The 15,888-nt window shown below is 36.9% G+C and overlaps 1 protein-coding gene across 11 annotated transcripts in view; it reads right to left on the reverse strand.

Moving 5' to 3' along the window:
• The window catches only part of TAF2 (TATA-box binding protein associated factor 2), a 136,293-nt gene that overhangs the window by 70,525 nt on the left and 49,880 nt on the right, over positions 1 to 15,888 (reverse strand). For 10 of the 11 annotated variants that reach the window (XR_016235916.1, XR_007918706.3, XR_007918709.3 and 7 more), the window contains 9 exons: positions 14,204 to 14,289; positions 11,340 to 11,475; positions 10,597 to 10,751; positions 9,789 to 9,903; positions 9,329 to 9,438; positions 7,355 to 7,420; positions 4,545 to 4,797; positions 2,757 to 2,897; positions 1,571 to 1,681 (listed from right to left, as the gene is read on the reverse strand). Coding sequence is in view for 5 of the 11 variants with exons in the window: in XM_051844012.3 (XP_051699972.1) it covers positions 1,571 to 1,681; positions 2,757 to 2,897; positions 4,545 to 4,797; positions 7,355 to 7,420; positions 9,329 to 9,438; positions 9,789 to 9,903; positions 10,597 to 10,751; positions 11,340 to 11,475; positions 14,204 to 14,289 (1,173 nt within the window). In the remaining 6 variants the exon portion in view is untranslated. The remainder of the gene's footprint in view (positions 1 to 1,570; positions 1,682 to 2,756; positions 2,898 to 4,544; positions 4,798 to 7,354; positions 7,421 to 9,328; positions 9,439 to 9,788; positions 9,904 to 10,596; positions 10,752 to 11,339; positions 11,476 to 14,203; positions 14,290 to 15,888) is intronic. The other variant, XR_016235917.1, reaches the window with a different exon arrangement.

A 15,888-nucleotide genomic window follows, 5' to 3' on the forward strand; every position in this document is an offset into this window, starting at 1 on the left:
TGTTTAAATTTTAACTGAAAAGTGATCCCTCTTAGGAATCTGGAAAGCATTATGCTGAGTGAAATAAGCCAGTCCCAAAGGGACAAATACCTTATGTTCTCCCTGATCAGTGACAACTAACTGAGCACCAAAAAGGAAACCTGTTAAAGTGAAATTAACACTATGAGAAACGGTGACTTGATCAGCCCTTGCCCTGACTGTTGATGAACAACTTAATACGTTATCCTCTTAGTATTTTTTTTGTTTGTTCTACTTAATACTTTTGGTTGAATACTGTAATCAATACACAGTTATTCTCGAGTGTTGAAACTTGACTGAAAAGTGATTGCTGTTAAATGTAAGAGTGGGAATAAGAGAGGGAAGAGATGTGCAATTCAGGACATGCTCAAGCTGACTTACCTCAAACAGTAGAGTTAGAAACATACCAGGGGATTCCAATTCAATCCTATCAAGGTGACATGTACCAATGCCATCTCACTAGTCGAGGTGATCAATTTCTGTTCACAATTGATCATAATGATAGGACTAAGTGCCAAAGGGAGCACATAAACAAGAATAGTGTCTGCAAATACTAGCTGATAGAATAAAAAAGGGAGAGAATAATCCAACATGGGAAGCGAGATACACAGCAGACCCATAGAATGGCAGATGTCCTAAACAGCACTCTGGCCTCAACTCTCCAGTTAAAAGATATATACTGCCTGAATGGATTGAAAAAAGCAAGACCCATCTATTTGCAGCCTACAAGAAATACATCTCATCAACAAAGATACATGCAGACTGAAAGTCAAAGGATGGAAAAAGTGAAAATAGATACACCATATGACCCAGCAATCCCACTGCTGGTAATCCACAAAAACAAAATGAAATGAGCATAGGAGTTATCTGCACCTCCATGCTACTGCAGCGCAATTCACAATAGCTATGATACAGAATCAACCCAGATGATCATCAGTGATGAATGGATAAAGAAACTGTGGTATATAATGAAGTATGGAATACTACTCAGCCATAAAAAATGAAATCCTGCCTTTTCCAACAAAATGGGTGCAACTGGAAACCATTATACTTAGTGAAATAAGCCAGTCCCCAAAACACAAATACCACATGTTTTCTCTGATCTGTGGTAACAGAGTACCAAAACTGTAACATATAGGAGTAAGTGTTTTCTTCTATCTGCTGAGCTCTTAGTGTAGGGCTAATCCTATGAGTATAAAATAAACCCAAAGAAAATCATCATAAAAATTAAGAGGGAATAAGAGGACAGAAGAGAAAGAGTGGCAGGATGGGTGGGAGGAAGGGTAGGGTGGAAAGTATCACTGTTCCTAATCTGTATATATGAATTACATGAAATCTGTTTACCTTAAATTAAAAAAAAAAAATAAAATAAAAGAGAACTAAATCCTAAACAAACCAAAAAAAACCCTTTTTCCACTCACTGGTTATTCTATTAAATTACCTTTGTATGATTCTATCTCAAGAAAGTTCAAGTATCATGAATTCAATAATTTTGCAAACTAAATATTTCATGTAACTGTGTAGTTTCATAATATTGAGAAAAGTACCTTACCTTGTTTTTTCTGTTGTCATTATATTTGATCAAGTCTAAAATAAATGTTAAGACTTCTTTGGGACAAAGGTTATGAACATCTCTTAATAAAGCCATTGCAACTGGCATAGTCTACAAAAAAATTTTTAAAAGAGCATAATGTAACTTTTATCACTACAGTTCATCAAACAATAAATAGAAAAAGGTTTATTCTGGGGTTGGCATATATATGCAGAGCCTATTTCCCATCACCTCCCATTGAAAACATATTTCAAAGCATTTAACATGAAAGAACAGACAGGAAGGAAACCAAGGGAAGAGTTTCTGTAGGTCATGTGCCTTCGTCCTCATTTCCTGGAACAAGGTAGCACAGTATTTCAAATGGCTGATGGAAATTGAATTAAATAAATGGGCAAAATTGAAGGGTCAGCACTGTGGCATAGCAGGTGAAGCCACTGCCTGCAGAGCTGACATCCCATATGGGCGCCAGTTCGAGTCCCAGAGGCTCCAGTTCCAATCCAGCTCTCTGCTATGCCCTGGGAAAGCAGTAGAAGATGGCCCAAGTGCTTAGGTCCCTGCACTTGCATGGGAGACCTGGAAGAAGCTCCTGGCTCCTGGCTTCAGATCAGTGCAGCTCCAGCCATTGTGGCCATTTGAGGAGTGAACCAGCAGAGGGAAGATCTCTCTCTCTCTCTCTCTTTCTCTCTCTGCCTCTGCCTCTGCCTATCAGTAAATCTGCCTCTCAAATAAATAACTCTTAAAAAAAACTTTATATATTTGATCTTTTATAATTCTTTACAATTGCATAAACTGAGGCTTAGAAGGTTAGCCAACTTATCCAGTCTAAACTACCTAAAGTGTAGTAGAGCTGGGGCTAGAACTAGAGCTCTACCCTGTATTGCTCTACTTAGATTTGCTGTCCACATTCTATAAGGATTGTTCTCAGAACAGCTTACCCACACTTCCATCCCCCTATTAGGCAAATGACCTGTTTCCATTAATTTTTGGATTCAGGTGGACAGTGAGTTACTCATACGCAGATGATAAAAATGAATGAACACTCAAAAGTTTTTGAAAATCTTTAGAAGCCAAAAACAAATGTAAGCTTTTTATAAGTAAAAATATCTACTAATGTCTCCAGCTTAAATATATAAATATATTTATGTAATATAAAACAATCCTAAGAAAGTTACAAAGTATACCATACCTTCTGTAGAAAGTAACTTTGAAAGCTCATAAAGTTGTTTGTTTTCACAATGTTTGGACAAGTTTTGCAACAAAACATTCTAGTAAACAGTGACTTCATGGCTGGTGGTCCTGTCCATGTGCTCACCATTGAATTTGCAATCTGTGAAGAGAAAATCAATTTCCATCACCACTGTAAATATACTTTTAAATAAATAAAACAGCCTTATGAAGATTATCAGTGCTACAAATGGATTAAGTGCTCAACAATTTAAATTTTCAGAAATGTAATACCACTTAGTCTTTTACTGCCATTGTCAAGAAGATACACAAACTTACTCTTCAAAGTTTATGTGCCTTTATAATTCTTTTTTGTGAGAAATTGCAGGATTCTTTTTTTTTAAGAAAATATGTTTGAAAAGGCTTCTATTCAGAGTAAATTTGTCTGCATCTACTTAGGCAGATGTAATTCTAATATTTAAAATGTATTTTAAATGAGGCTTTCCTGTCTTCTCTAATTGAAAAACAGACCAAACACAAAGAGATACCATCTAAGTCTGTAAGAATATTTTACAAAAGACTGTTATCTTGCTATTGATATTTTTAGGGTACATAAAAATCATGCTTGAAGAAAATGAAATCATAACTAGCTTTAAATAGCATACTACACAATTTAATAGTTCTGCTAAGATTTCACATGCAATTATCACAAGGATCTTTACAGAACTGATGAAATTACTTTCTTAGCAAATGATTGATTATTCAACTAACCACTTATCATTAAAGAAAAAACCAACCTAAACAAACCATTATCTACTGAAATATAGGACAAATGGATTTAGCAATGAAGAAGGCAGGAGAGTCACTAACTGGAAATGAACCTTTATCAAATGCTTTTTAAATACCTGGAACCACTATTTCTGGTCAAATTTTTTTTTTTTTTTTTTTTTTTTTTGACAGGCAGAGTGGACAGTGAGAAAGAGAGACAGAGAGAAAGGTCTTCCTTTTCCCGTTGGTTCACCCTCCAATGGCCGCTGTGGCCGGCGCGCTGCGGCCTGCGCACCGCGCTGATCCAATGGCAGGAGCCAGGTGCTTCTCCTGGTCTCCCATGGGGTGCAGGGCCCAAGTACTTGGGCCATCCTCCACTGCACTCCCTGGCCACAGCAGAGAGCTGGCTTGGAAGAGGGGCAACCGGGACAGAATCCGGTGCCCCGACCGGGACTAGAACCTGGTGTGCTAGCGCCGCAAGGCAGAGGATTAGCCTAGTGAGCCGCGGCACCGGCCTCTGGTCAAATTTTTGACTACATTTTTCTGGTTTTCATTTGTTCTACCTTCAGATTTTTTGCATCTAAAGAAAAATATTTAGTTCTCTTAACAAATTAAACTTTTCTAGAATGTTAAATTATAGAGCCTATCATTTAAATTATTACTTATTAGTAATATTGATTCCTCAATCCAAACTAACATAAAATAATTAGCACAGTGAGATAATTAACTGACTTGACATACCAACAAATTTCTTAACAAATAAATCCTTTTCCTTAAAAAATTTGGTAGGCAATTTAATAAGATGGAGAAATTCTCTTTGGTTTAAAAAATTTGATGTTTAATTTAACAATTATAAAGTTTTCTATAGAACTATTTTTAGGTCAAAACATGTTTCTTTTTAATCAGTCCCATTAAAAACATTAGACAAAAGCTTTTAAGAGCCAACTACTAAGTAAATTTAGACTACAGTGAACTTTTAGAGATGAAAAAAAAAAAAACTACAGCAGTCATCTTGTCTTCTTTTTGTGACAACCAATCTCACCTTTGCAAGGCAGAAGCAAGCTGACATTCTTACTCGGTAGAAACACTGCTCTTGTTCTAATATGTCAGTGAGTGCAAGCCGAGATGCTGGAGTGGGAAATTTTTCCAAGGCCAATATGGATTCCTGCTGAGCAACAACATCCCTCTCATAGCGGAGTTGATACTGCCACATAAAATCAGCCTGCTCAAATTCTACCTTCCTTAATACTGACATATCTGGATCTATCCTTATCCACAGCAAAGGGGAATCAGCACTGAAAAAGAATACAATTTCCTTTTTTATTTAACTCTGCAGGTCGATGCACCCATGTTTAGAGAAAAAAAGCAAAACTTGTGTTAACCAAATTCTCTTTTCAACATAGTATTCACGATAGCCTACAGTTTTACAGATTCACCTTTTTAAACCACACTGACAAATTCTCTTTATGTTTAATTCATATATTTCAAATTTCTCACAATGCTAATGTGTATCAATCTTTCGAAAAAGATCAAAGACAACAAAATAATTGCACAAAAGACATGAAATCCTTCATCGTCCATCTCAAAATATTATTTGCTGGGGCTGGCGCCATGGTTCACTTGGTTAATCCTCCACCTGCGGCGCCGGCATCCCATATGGGCACCGGGTTTTAGTCCCAGTTGTTCCTCTTCCAGTCCAGCTCTCTGCTGTGGCCTGGGAGGGCAGTGGAAGATGGCCCAAGTGCTTGGGCCCTGCACCCGCATGGGAGACCAGGAAGAAGCACCTGGTTCCTGGCTTCAGATCAGTGCAGCACCGGTCGTAGCGGCCATTTGGGGAGTGAACCAATGGAAGGAAGACCTTCCTCTCTGTCTTTCTCTCACTATTACTCTACTTGTCAAATAAAAAAAATATATATATTATTTGTGGGATTCTGATTTAAAATTATGTGAAGTAAAAAAGAAGAATGAGAAGAATTTCTTCATTTAACCTTGAGCAGCCTAGTAACTTTTGGTATAAACACCACAATTCATTGGAAATCATTCTGTGACTAAAAAATGAAAGCATCTACATTTCTAAGTTAATTTGATTACTTACCTACTGAATGCTATTTTAAAGTGCTAGACTCACGATCATCTTCTCAAATAGCAAGTTCTGAAATCTTGATGCAGAAACATGAAATGAACTTAACCTCACGTACTTCTCAAAGTACAGTTAAAATAATCTGGCCTACGTCAAAATTTCCATCAAAAGAATACCAAGACACTTGCTATGGAAAAATTAACACTAATATTAAAGGGTAAGTGATTAAATCCATATATAAACAGCAGTGAAAACTTGGCAATCAAGTTATCAAATAATTACAGCTGTTTGATTAAAAAAAAAAATACAAGGGGGTGGCACTGCAGCACAGGAGGGTAACTGCAGCTTGGGATGTCCAAGTACGCTAGGTTCAGTCTTGTTACTTCACTTCCAATCCAGCTTCCTACTAATGAATCCTGGGAAGCAGAAGATGATGGTTCAAGTGCCTGGACCCCTGCCACCCACATGGGTGATCCAGATAGTGTTCATGGGCATGGTATGGCCTAGTCCTGGCTACTGCATATATCGGGGGAGTAAACCAGCGGATAGAAAATATCTTTCTCTCTTTCTCTGCTGCTCTGCCTTTCAAGTAGATAGAAATAAATAAATACCTAAAAAAAAGGTTGTATCCAACTGTTAAAAAACACAGAAGCATATGACAGATGGGTAAAATAAGAACGCATGAGTTATACTATACAGATTGGTAGCCTTTATCCCACATGCTTGTGATGTAAAGAGTTTAAACTTCAGTTCTGTTCTGATTTTGGAATTTAGGCATTAGTGCATCTGCATTTTGACTGCAACCTGTCATTTGACATCAGGTTTGAAACATTCCACTTGTGGCATAATGTTATCATTCAAAAAGTTTTGGATTGAGAGTATTTAGGATTTTATAATTTCAGTTTAGGGATGTTCAATCTGTATTTTAAAATGAAACAGTGTCAATCAATAAATATCACCACATAACATACATAACAGTGGTTTTAAAATTGCATTTTGCAAACAGAGGGTCTCAGAGTAACTTGGAACCTAGTTCCAAAGTCAAAGAAAATCAACATTACTGGGAGCTCATTAGAAGTACAAACTATTAGGTCCCGATAGTGAAGTTCTCAATCAGAAGCTGCATTTTAAGATCTCTAAACAATTCACGTGCACATAATGGTTGAAAAGTTATCAAGAGAGATCAAGACAACTGTATAGTCAGGACTATATCCTCCGCTACAACCATACCACATTTCTTATATTTATCCTCAGAGGCCAGATTTACTTTCATCTATTTGATTAGTTATGATTTTAGGTAAAATTTTTCAGCACTGAATTTCCATTGACTTTTAAGTTTCTTTTTCTCTTTTAAAAGATTTATTTGAAAGGCAGAATTACAGAAAGAGAGAGAGAGAGATTGTCCATCTGCTGGTTCATACCCTAGATGGACGCAATGGCCAGGGTTGGGCCAGGCTGAAGCCAGGAGCCTGAAGCTTCATTCAGGTCTCCCATGTGGATACACAGCCTAAGGATTTGGACCATCCTCTACTGCTTTTCCAGGCACATTAGCAGGGAGCTGGATGAGAAGCAGAGCAGCCGTGACTTAGACCAGCTATATGGACTGCTGGCTTTGCAGGGAGTGACTTAACCCACTGTGCCACAGTGCCAGTCTCTGACTTGTAAGTTTCTAAAACAGCAATTTCAAGGAAAATTACACACTTTTAGAAATGCCTAACAAGTGGGAAAAACGCCAAAAATATTCTATCTTTAAATTTGGGTAACTAACTTACTCCATTGCAGAAAGATCCATGTCCACTTCTTCTCCATTCATCAGTGGGATCTTTTTTTTCTTATTCCTACATTTAAGGAAAGATAAGTTTGAAAACTTAAGAGATTTCAATTCTGAATGGAGACCAAGAGTAGCTAAGTTTAAATAAAGAATTCCACAAAACACTGAAATATATGCTAAGGAACAATGAAATCAACTGTAATAACTGAAAAAAATTTTTTTCCATTTTGAATCTAGGTAGAATAAAGTAAAAGCACTGAAATCTTTTCCAGATCATAGCTATAAAAAAGCAGAAATATATTATTAAATGCTGATTTGAAACATATTTCTAAAAACTGGTAGTTGTAATATTATAAAGAAAATATGCAAATCAATTAATAAAGAAATATTTTTTGACATGGAAAAATAAGCAGGCCTGAAATAAGTTAATAATGCTGAACCATGCAACCTGTGCAAGGCTGTCCTATGTGAAATAAACTGAATAATAAAATGTCTTGAGAGTATCAATTAGCCTTTCTCTTTTTCTCTGCCGTGGTAGTTAAGTGTGCCTGACTATTCCTTGCCAAGTCTTCTCACCATACTTTCAACATCAAGAGAGTCCTGCTCAAAAAACAAAAACAAACGCATCCCATACTCCAATAGATATAGATGAAACTGGTAATAAAATCAGGGACAACTCCAAGAAGAGACACTCAAGAACCACCAAGCTGGGTCTATAAGGAACTGCACGTGAGATGGCATCTATTTATGCCGTATCAAGGTGACTATCAACTTAACCACATTAAGTTCAAAGTGTTACCACCGTCTGGACAGTTAAACATGTCTAATGGGGGATATACTAAGGGGCTGGTTCAGTAATATATAATATGTGAAATGCTTTTTGGAGGAAAAAACAGTATTAATATATAGAATTAGTTAATATGCATAATCTTTAAGATGACAAAAGAAAAGTAATTATTTCCACGTGAATTACTCCTATACCATAATGCCTACTGGCTAACACAATGAAAACTTGGGGAAGAACAAATAAAAATAGCAACAGAGAACAGTCTTCCTGTGTTTCTCACACTGAAGAATATTCAAAGATATACTATTATTATAGGAAAAAGAACTGAGGAAATGCTATGGAAGGGGTTATTATAAGATGTTCCCATTTTCCAAGGTGAGTGGAACAAAAAGAAACAGGAATTTCAATCTGAATTAAGAATTTTCTGAGAGTAACATGATTGCAGGAATATTTCAGAATCAAGTTCTTTTAAGGTCTTCAAAATTTATATTCTTATCTGTCTGAGATAACATGACCATAAGATTTCCACTCCCTAGGCATTGAAATTACCACACGTTCCTTCAGAAAACACAGAAACGTTCTCATCTTTCACTATTCTGAGAACATTCTAGCTGCTGAGTTAAATAAGTGGTAAAGGAAAAACATTAAATAAAAATCAAACTGCTGGACTTTTTGAAGTGGCAATTTGCTTTGAGATATGTCAAGAATATTCAGTAGGCACATGGTGACACACAGAAAAAGGAAAAACAGACATAGTAACCAACACGCAGGGGCTTTTCATGACATTTTCAGTTCCTTCCCTTTAAACACTGTTTTTCCAGTATTTCCTGCAGATATTAATCCAGCAAGATAAATAAGAACAAACCTATTTGTTTAGAAATTTTCCTACCTCTAAAAATCCAAACTTCCATTCTACAAAAACCCCTATATACTCCCCACATTAGTCTCAAATCTAAATTTTAATTATTATGTTCTTTAATTCTAAAGATAAAAACATCATCCAAAAAGCAAACAAAGACTGTTTGATAATGCTAACTTGAAGTCAAATGGGGAAGCAAAGAAACTAGGTAACATGTTCTCTACTTCAAAAACTAGGTATATCTCTATATCAGGAAAATTTTATTTTGGTATTTTAATTGGTGGAATTTACAGCTTAACATTTAGTTTACTGTATGATTCAACACCTACCTTCTGCTTTTAGAATGGCAGGGAATATCATGCTTAAGGCTGTTTTCTTCTATTTGCAATGTATGATTAAAGGATCCGTCTAATTCCTGCACTGTCACTTTAAGTGGTCCCTTAAAAGAAAAAAAATTTGTTCAAAGACATGCTAGAATAACAGTAATATGTATGCTTATGTGTACAGAAGGGTATGTAGGAAGACATAAAATAATCTACACAAAACGTGTATCAAGAGACAAAGAATGGCAAGATGGGCCACCGATGAGGGGGACTGGGAAAACCTGTGTGTGATCCCTGACATCTCCACCTGTTCCTGCTGATGCTCAGTATTTTCCCAACTCATTCTCTGCAAACAAAATCTCTTTATGAAACTTCTCACCAGTAACCCCATCTCAATCCTTTTCAGTATTAAAACTGGGGAGACAGCAACACAAAAGTTTGTGTGTGTGGAGAAAAAAACACTTACCACATATTTCTGAGTTCCAGGAGATGTATAATCTTGCTTTATTTCCAATTCCAAGACATTTCGTTTTCTGTTAAATGCAAAACTTCCATAAAATTTTACCACCCCACTCTGGTCTCTGGAGAATTATAAAGGAAATTTCATATACTGAAATGAATATACATTAAATAAAACAGGATGCTCATTATGGAATTAATAAGTTTCTACTGTATTCTCTCCAGTACAGAGTCTGAGGGCATACTTCATTGTAAACCAGGTAGCAAAGTATCCAAAATTTTTGTGAAAAATGTTTTCCCAGACTTAAACAAAATTTCTGAAACATTGAGAAATTTGTGCCCTGGAAGAAGCAAAACCACTCTCCTGGATTATTAATATAACAGTGTTTTGAAATGAAAACTCAGAACTTTCAAAGTTCCCAAATACCACTCAAATTGTGCCAAACTCTAACCACATGTGAAAGTCAGCAGATCACTGATTTTACAAGTAATCCTACAGGCCTGTCTGAAGGCTTACTGACCTCAACAAACTCGTTCCTTCACTCACATACTAAAAGTAACTCAAAATATGCCAAATTTATACACGCATACAAACACACACACTGAGGTAGAGAGAAAGAGAAAGAGAGAGAATGCATGTGTGGTGTGTGTATCTCAATGATTAGTAGGTAACTTAGTGGAACTGATTTGTAGTTAATGGTTATTCAATAGTTTATACTCCTTTTAGCACCCCCAAAGCCCTCTTCTTCATATTCCCCTTACACACTATTCTTATTCTTTTCCCCGCTTTGCTGAACTGCTATTGAAAAGGATACACCCACTGCTTTATTAAAGGCTGGATGTCTTTGCCAGAGACATTTGAAATGGATTTCAAAAACCCAGATGTGGAAACCAACATCTGACTCCACATATGTGACTGGAACTTCTGAGATGAAGCAGTGCTGGCTAGACTTAGCAGTTTATTGAAAACCTGCAAGGATAAAACTGTCATTTACCAAGCAAATATAATATATTTCTTTCAATTCTATACATGTTGCACTATAATTATAGGAGATAATAACTCACATATTAGATTTTTCTAGTCAAAGACAATGAGCAAAAGAAATGTGATATATAAACAGATTATATGTCAATTATACAAATAAACATCAAAAATTAATGATATATTAGACAAAAATATTGTGTTAACTATAATCACAATATTTAATATATATAATTTATAGGGCTATGAGTTGTACATAAAGCTAAACATCTTTTAGATTGATTTTTTTTCTATTAAAAACATTTCTAAGTGAAATTTCATTAATATTCTAAGTAATGTGGAACACAAAATCATATGTATAGATTTTATTTCATTTCCATATTCTAATTTTATCTTCCTAATAATCGTGTGCTGAGTGCATCAGGTACTGATAAAAATTCTACAGCTGAGGAATCTCAAAGAAAACAGATTATTCAGTGGGAATAGAATTATAAACTCAGATGCCCTGTGTGCTACAGGAGAGTATTCAGGTTACTTATACACAGAATTGATGACGTTCTTAACTTTAATACTTACTTGTAGCATGAATTCCATACTGATTCTATTTTCAATCAATCTCATCACAAGGTGAGCTTTACACTGAAACATAGTATAATATTCCCAGGACAATGTATGTGGATGCTTGATTGAAAAATGTAGATGGGATGCTGGACTAAAACACAGAAGCAGATTTAGTAAATAAAACAAATTTGAAGATTAAATAATAAATTTTATGGTAACATCAGACTATATGAAAAACTTTACCTAAGCATTTGCCATAGTATTAAGAAATATTTAAAAATAAACTTAAATGAAAGAAAATTATGAAGTTTTTACTAAAGGACATAAAGACAAACTTGAATAAATGTTAACACATGTCAAGATCCTAGATAAGGAGATACAATAATGTATATATTTCAATTCTCTCCAGATTCATCAATAAACAATGTAATTCCAACTGATAACCCAATTTTAAAGCATGCACAAAAATACATTCAAGATAGATTGTCTAAAACAAACAAAAGCAATTATAAAAATAGCAGAAAAGTGAAAATTTCCCTTGCAAACTGAGAATCAAAGAAATTCCCTAAGTAAAAATACAAAATCTGGAGGACGTAAAGACAAAATGACTATGTAAATATTAAAAATGTTAATACTATGAAAAAGATCAGTAAATTTCAAGAAAAGTATAGGTTAGTAAAATACTTATTATATGTAACATGTACAGAAGTATTTCTGTATGAAAATGACCAGAGGTAAAATTTCTATATGATCACACAGAAGCAGAATTGCTAGGACTAATTTTTATCCATTTTAAAATTTCAACTATTATCAATTAATTACTCCTCAAAAATGTATCAAATCATATTCTCACTATCAATGTATGAGTGTATAAAATCTATGAGTGGTACTCTGGTTTGAATGAGGGTATCTCCTACAAACTTCATATTGAAACATCATCCAAAATGCAACAGTATTAAGGTATGTGGCATATGGGAGATGATTAAAACATGAGGGTAGAGTCCTTATCGACAAGATGAGAACCCTAATAAAAAGGCTCCAGGTTGAAGAGAGCCCTCATTTGCCCTTCCAGCACGTGAGGGCACATCATTCCTTCCTGGAGGGGGATGCCACATTGGAAAAAAGAATAGGCTTAACTAGACACCAATCCTACAAAATCCTCTTGATCTTGGCTTTCCTGGCTCCATCCTCTCTACAATTATTAACTGTGAAAAATAAATTCCAATTGTCTAAAATTACTCAGTCTATGGTACTGTGTTACAGTAGCATAAATGGATTAAGCAAGTAGCATAATACATCCTTAAAAATATAGCATATTGGGGCTGGCTCTGTGGCGCAGTAGGTTAATCCTCCGCCTGCAGCACCGGCATCCCATATGGGTGCCGGTTCTAGTACCGGCTACTCCTCTTCCAATCCAGCTCTCTGCTATGGCCTTGAAAAGCAGTAGAAGATGGCCCAAGTGCTTGGGTCCTTGCACTTGCATGGGAGACCGGGAAGAAGCACCTGGCTCCTGGCTTCGGATCGGCAGAGCTCCAGCCGTTGCAGCCATCTGGGGAGTGAACCAACGGAAGGAAGACCTTTCTCTCTGTCTCTCCTTCTAACTATCTGTAATTCTACTTCTCAAATAAATATATAAAAAATCTTCAAAAAAAAAAAAAAACACAGCATATTGTGGGGACCAGCATTGTGGCATAGTGGGTAAACCTGCTGCCAGAAACACTGGCATCCCTTACGCATGCCAGTTCAGGTCCTGGCTACTCCACTTCCAATCCAGCTCTCTGTTAATGTGCCTGGGAAAGCAGCCAGCAGAAGATGGCCCAAATGCTTGGGACCCTACACCCGCAAGGGAGACTGGGAAGAAGCTCCTGGCTCCTGGGTTTGGCCTGGCCTGGACATTGTGGCCACTTGGGGAGTGAATCAGCAAATTCAGACCTCTGTCTTTCTGGCTCTTCCCCGCCCCACTCTCTCAGTAACTCTTTCAAAAAATAAACCTTTAAAAAAAGAGAAAAGAGCTGTGTGTCATCTATAGGCTGCAGCATCACTTTAAAAAATTTATGGTGGGGCCAGTGCCATGGTGTAGCAGGTAAAGCCGCTGCCTATAGTGGCAGCATCCCACATATGGGTGCCGATTTATGTAGGTTTGTGGCTATTCAGGTGAACAGGTACAGGCAAATATCTTCTTGTTGAAATTATCTACTTACACTTAAAAAAAAAAGTAATATACAAGCAAACTGCTTCTATTATTTTTAAACCTTAATGAGAACAGCATGATACAAACAGCATTTGGAAATCAGCATGGAAAACAGAAAAGCATTACTTTTTTTTAATATTTATGTATTATTTAAAAGGCAGAGTTAGAGATAAAGTGAAGATAGAAAGAGATATTCCATCCACTGGTTATCTCCCCAAATGGCCAAACAGCTGTGACTAGGCCAGGTGGAAGCCAGGAGCCAAGAGTTTGTACTAGGTCTCCCACTTGGGTGCAGGGGCCCAAGAACTTGGGTCATAGTCCATTGCTTTCCCAAGTACATTAGCAGGGAGCTGAATCAGAAGTGGAGTAGCTGGGACTTGAACCAGTACCCATATGGGATTTGGGCACTATAGACAGCAACTTAACCTGCAGGGCCATTGCACTGGCCCCAAGCATTATGTTTTTAAAATCTTTTTAAGGTTAGATCTCTTTCCGACTATCTCATTCAATAAAAACAGTAACCTAATAAAAGAAGTAATGAAAATATTACCAGTGTTTGAGGTACCAATATTTTTGCATGCTATTACTATTTTAGTTTTGTGTGCGCCTCAGTACACATACAAGTAATCTTACAAGATTGATTCCATAAAAGAAGCTTTGTAATATCATCTCTGAACAATGAACATACTTATCCTTTTCTTTTCCGCCACCAAATATGGGATGTAGTAAAACTCCACCAGTTTTCAGTTCATACGCCACTATTCTGTCTAGTTCCTAAATAAAATAAAAAATAGGAGTCAGCAAAAAAAATTTTTACACGTCAAATTTTAGGACCAAATTGTTAATTTCCATTTCCTGGAATCAGACTATAAATTTCTTCAAATAAGTGAAATATATTTGGGAGCTATTTATTTCTTACAAATAAACTAGACTGCACAGCTGGCTGAATGGTAAGAGCCAAAAGCCTTCTCTGCTTTGTGACTTCAAGGCTGGCCAGCAGCCTGTTAACTTCCTTATGGTTCTTTTTAACCTCTCTGACCTGTCTTTCCCAAGTTTATTACTTCCTTTTCTGTATTTTACTTCTGGGAATTCAGGCAAGTAAAAAGAAATTGGGACAAATTAGGAGAGAAATCCATCATTTTAGAACTTTGCAAGTCTCCTGTAATATGAAATGAAAGCTAAAAACAAGTGAAAAAAGACAACACCATAACTGTGTGGCAAACTATGACTAGTTTAAATAACAAGGATGCCTTAAAGAAAAGTGTTCAACAGCACAGCGAAGTGCTTAAGTCAACTTTGAATGGACTCTTTTACTTACCAGTTATGTAATTTTGATGAAATAAATTAAATGTTTGACTCCTTATTTGTAAAATGGAGATAATAGTGGGGTAGTTAGAAGAATTAAGATTGTTAACTTCAGATCTTGCCTTTAGTGCTCAGAGCCGGTCCCTCTACTGTGAGACGCAGCACCTGGTAAACCCAAGGCTCTTCAAGAGTCTCTAAAGTTGCCGTGGCATCAGGCACAGATTTATGCTCCAGTGGCACAAACACATTTCAGCACAATGTGGGCATGGCATGCATTTTCAAGATTGTTCAGGGCTGGTGATGGTGAGACCCAGGGGTGATCCAATTTAGTGCCAACCCAGGGAAACCAGCAGGATTACTTTATCAGCCTTCCCTGAACCTTGAGCAAAATTGTATCTTGGGACTCAAGTGCTGGACTGGTAAAAACCAATACTGGGAAGATCCTAATGGTCCTCCTTTCTAGGTCAGTACCTCCAAACAGAGCCTCTAGACTTGCCCTCACATGAGATGGAGACCTGTGCCCCAGATAGATGGACTTAGCATGTGTCACCATGAGCCATACCTTGGGCCTGGCATGCACCCCCAAGATAATACAGGGCTTAGTGACTATAAGATCCAGGTGTGACTTAGCTTAGTGTCAACCTAGGTGGCCAAGGAGCTGCCTTTATCACCCTTCCACCAACCTTAAGCACACAGCAAGGAACCACAGGACTGAACTCAGTGCTAAGACTGTAAAATCCAATACTGGTCAGATTGTTAAAGTCCCTATTCCCAGAGACTCTGGATCTGCCCTGGCACCAAGAGGTGACTCATGGCCCCAGTTAATTAGACTTATATCCCAGCCAGCATCACATGTGGTTGGTTGCCCTGTCTCAGGTTGTGAGCCCACCTCGAAAGACACAGACCATAGTAGTATGGGCAGTGATCTACCCTACGTTGCATTGGTCTCAGCAGGCTGTGTGCACCAGGAGTGATCTAACACTGTGGCACTGATGGTCACAGGACTAGGTATCTGGTCCTGTGTCAGCCCAAGGAAACGCTCACAGACTATCCCTTTTCAGATACTTT

Source organism: Oryctolagus cuniculus, chromosome 6 (assembly GCF_051225735.1).
Source record: "Oryctolagus cuniculus isolate XC-2025 breed Fujian yellow rabbit chromosome 6, ASM5122573v1, whole genome shotgun sequence".
NCBI lineage: Eukaryota > Metazoa > Chordata > Mammalia > Lagomorpha > Leporidae > Oryctolagus > Oryctolagus cuniculus.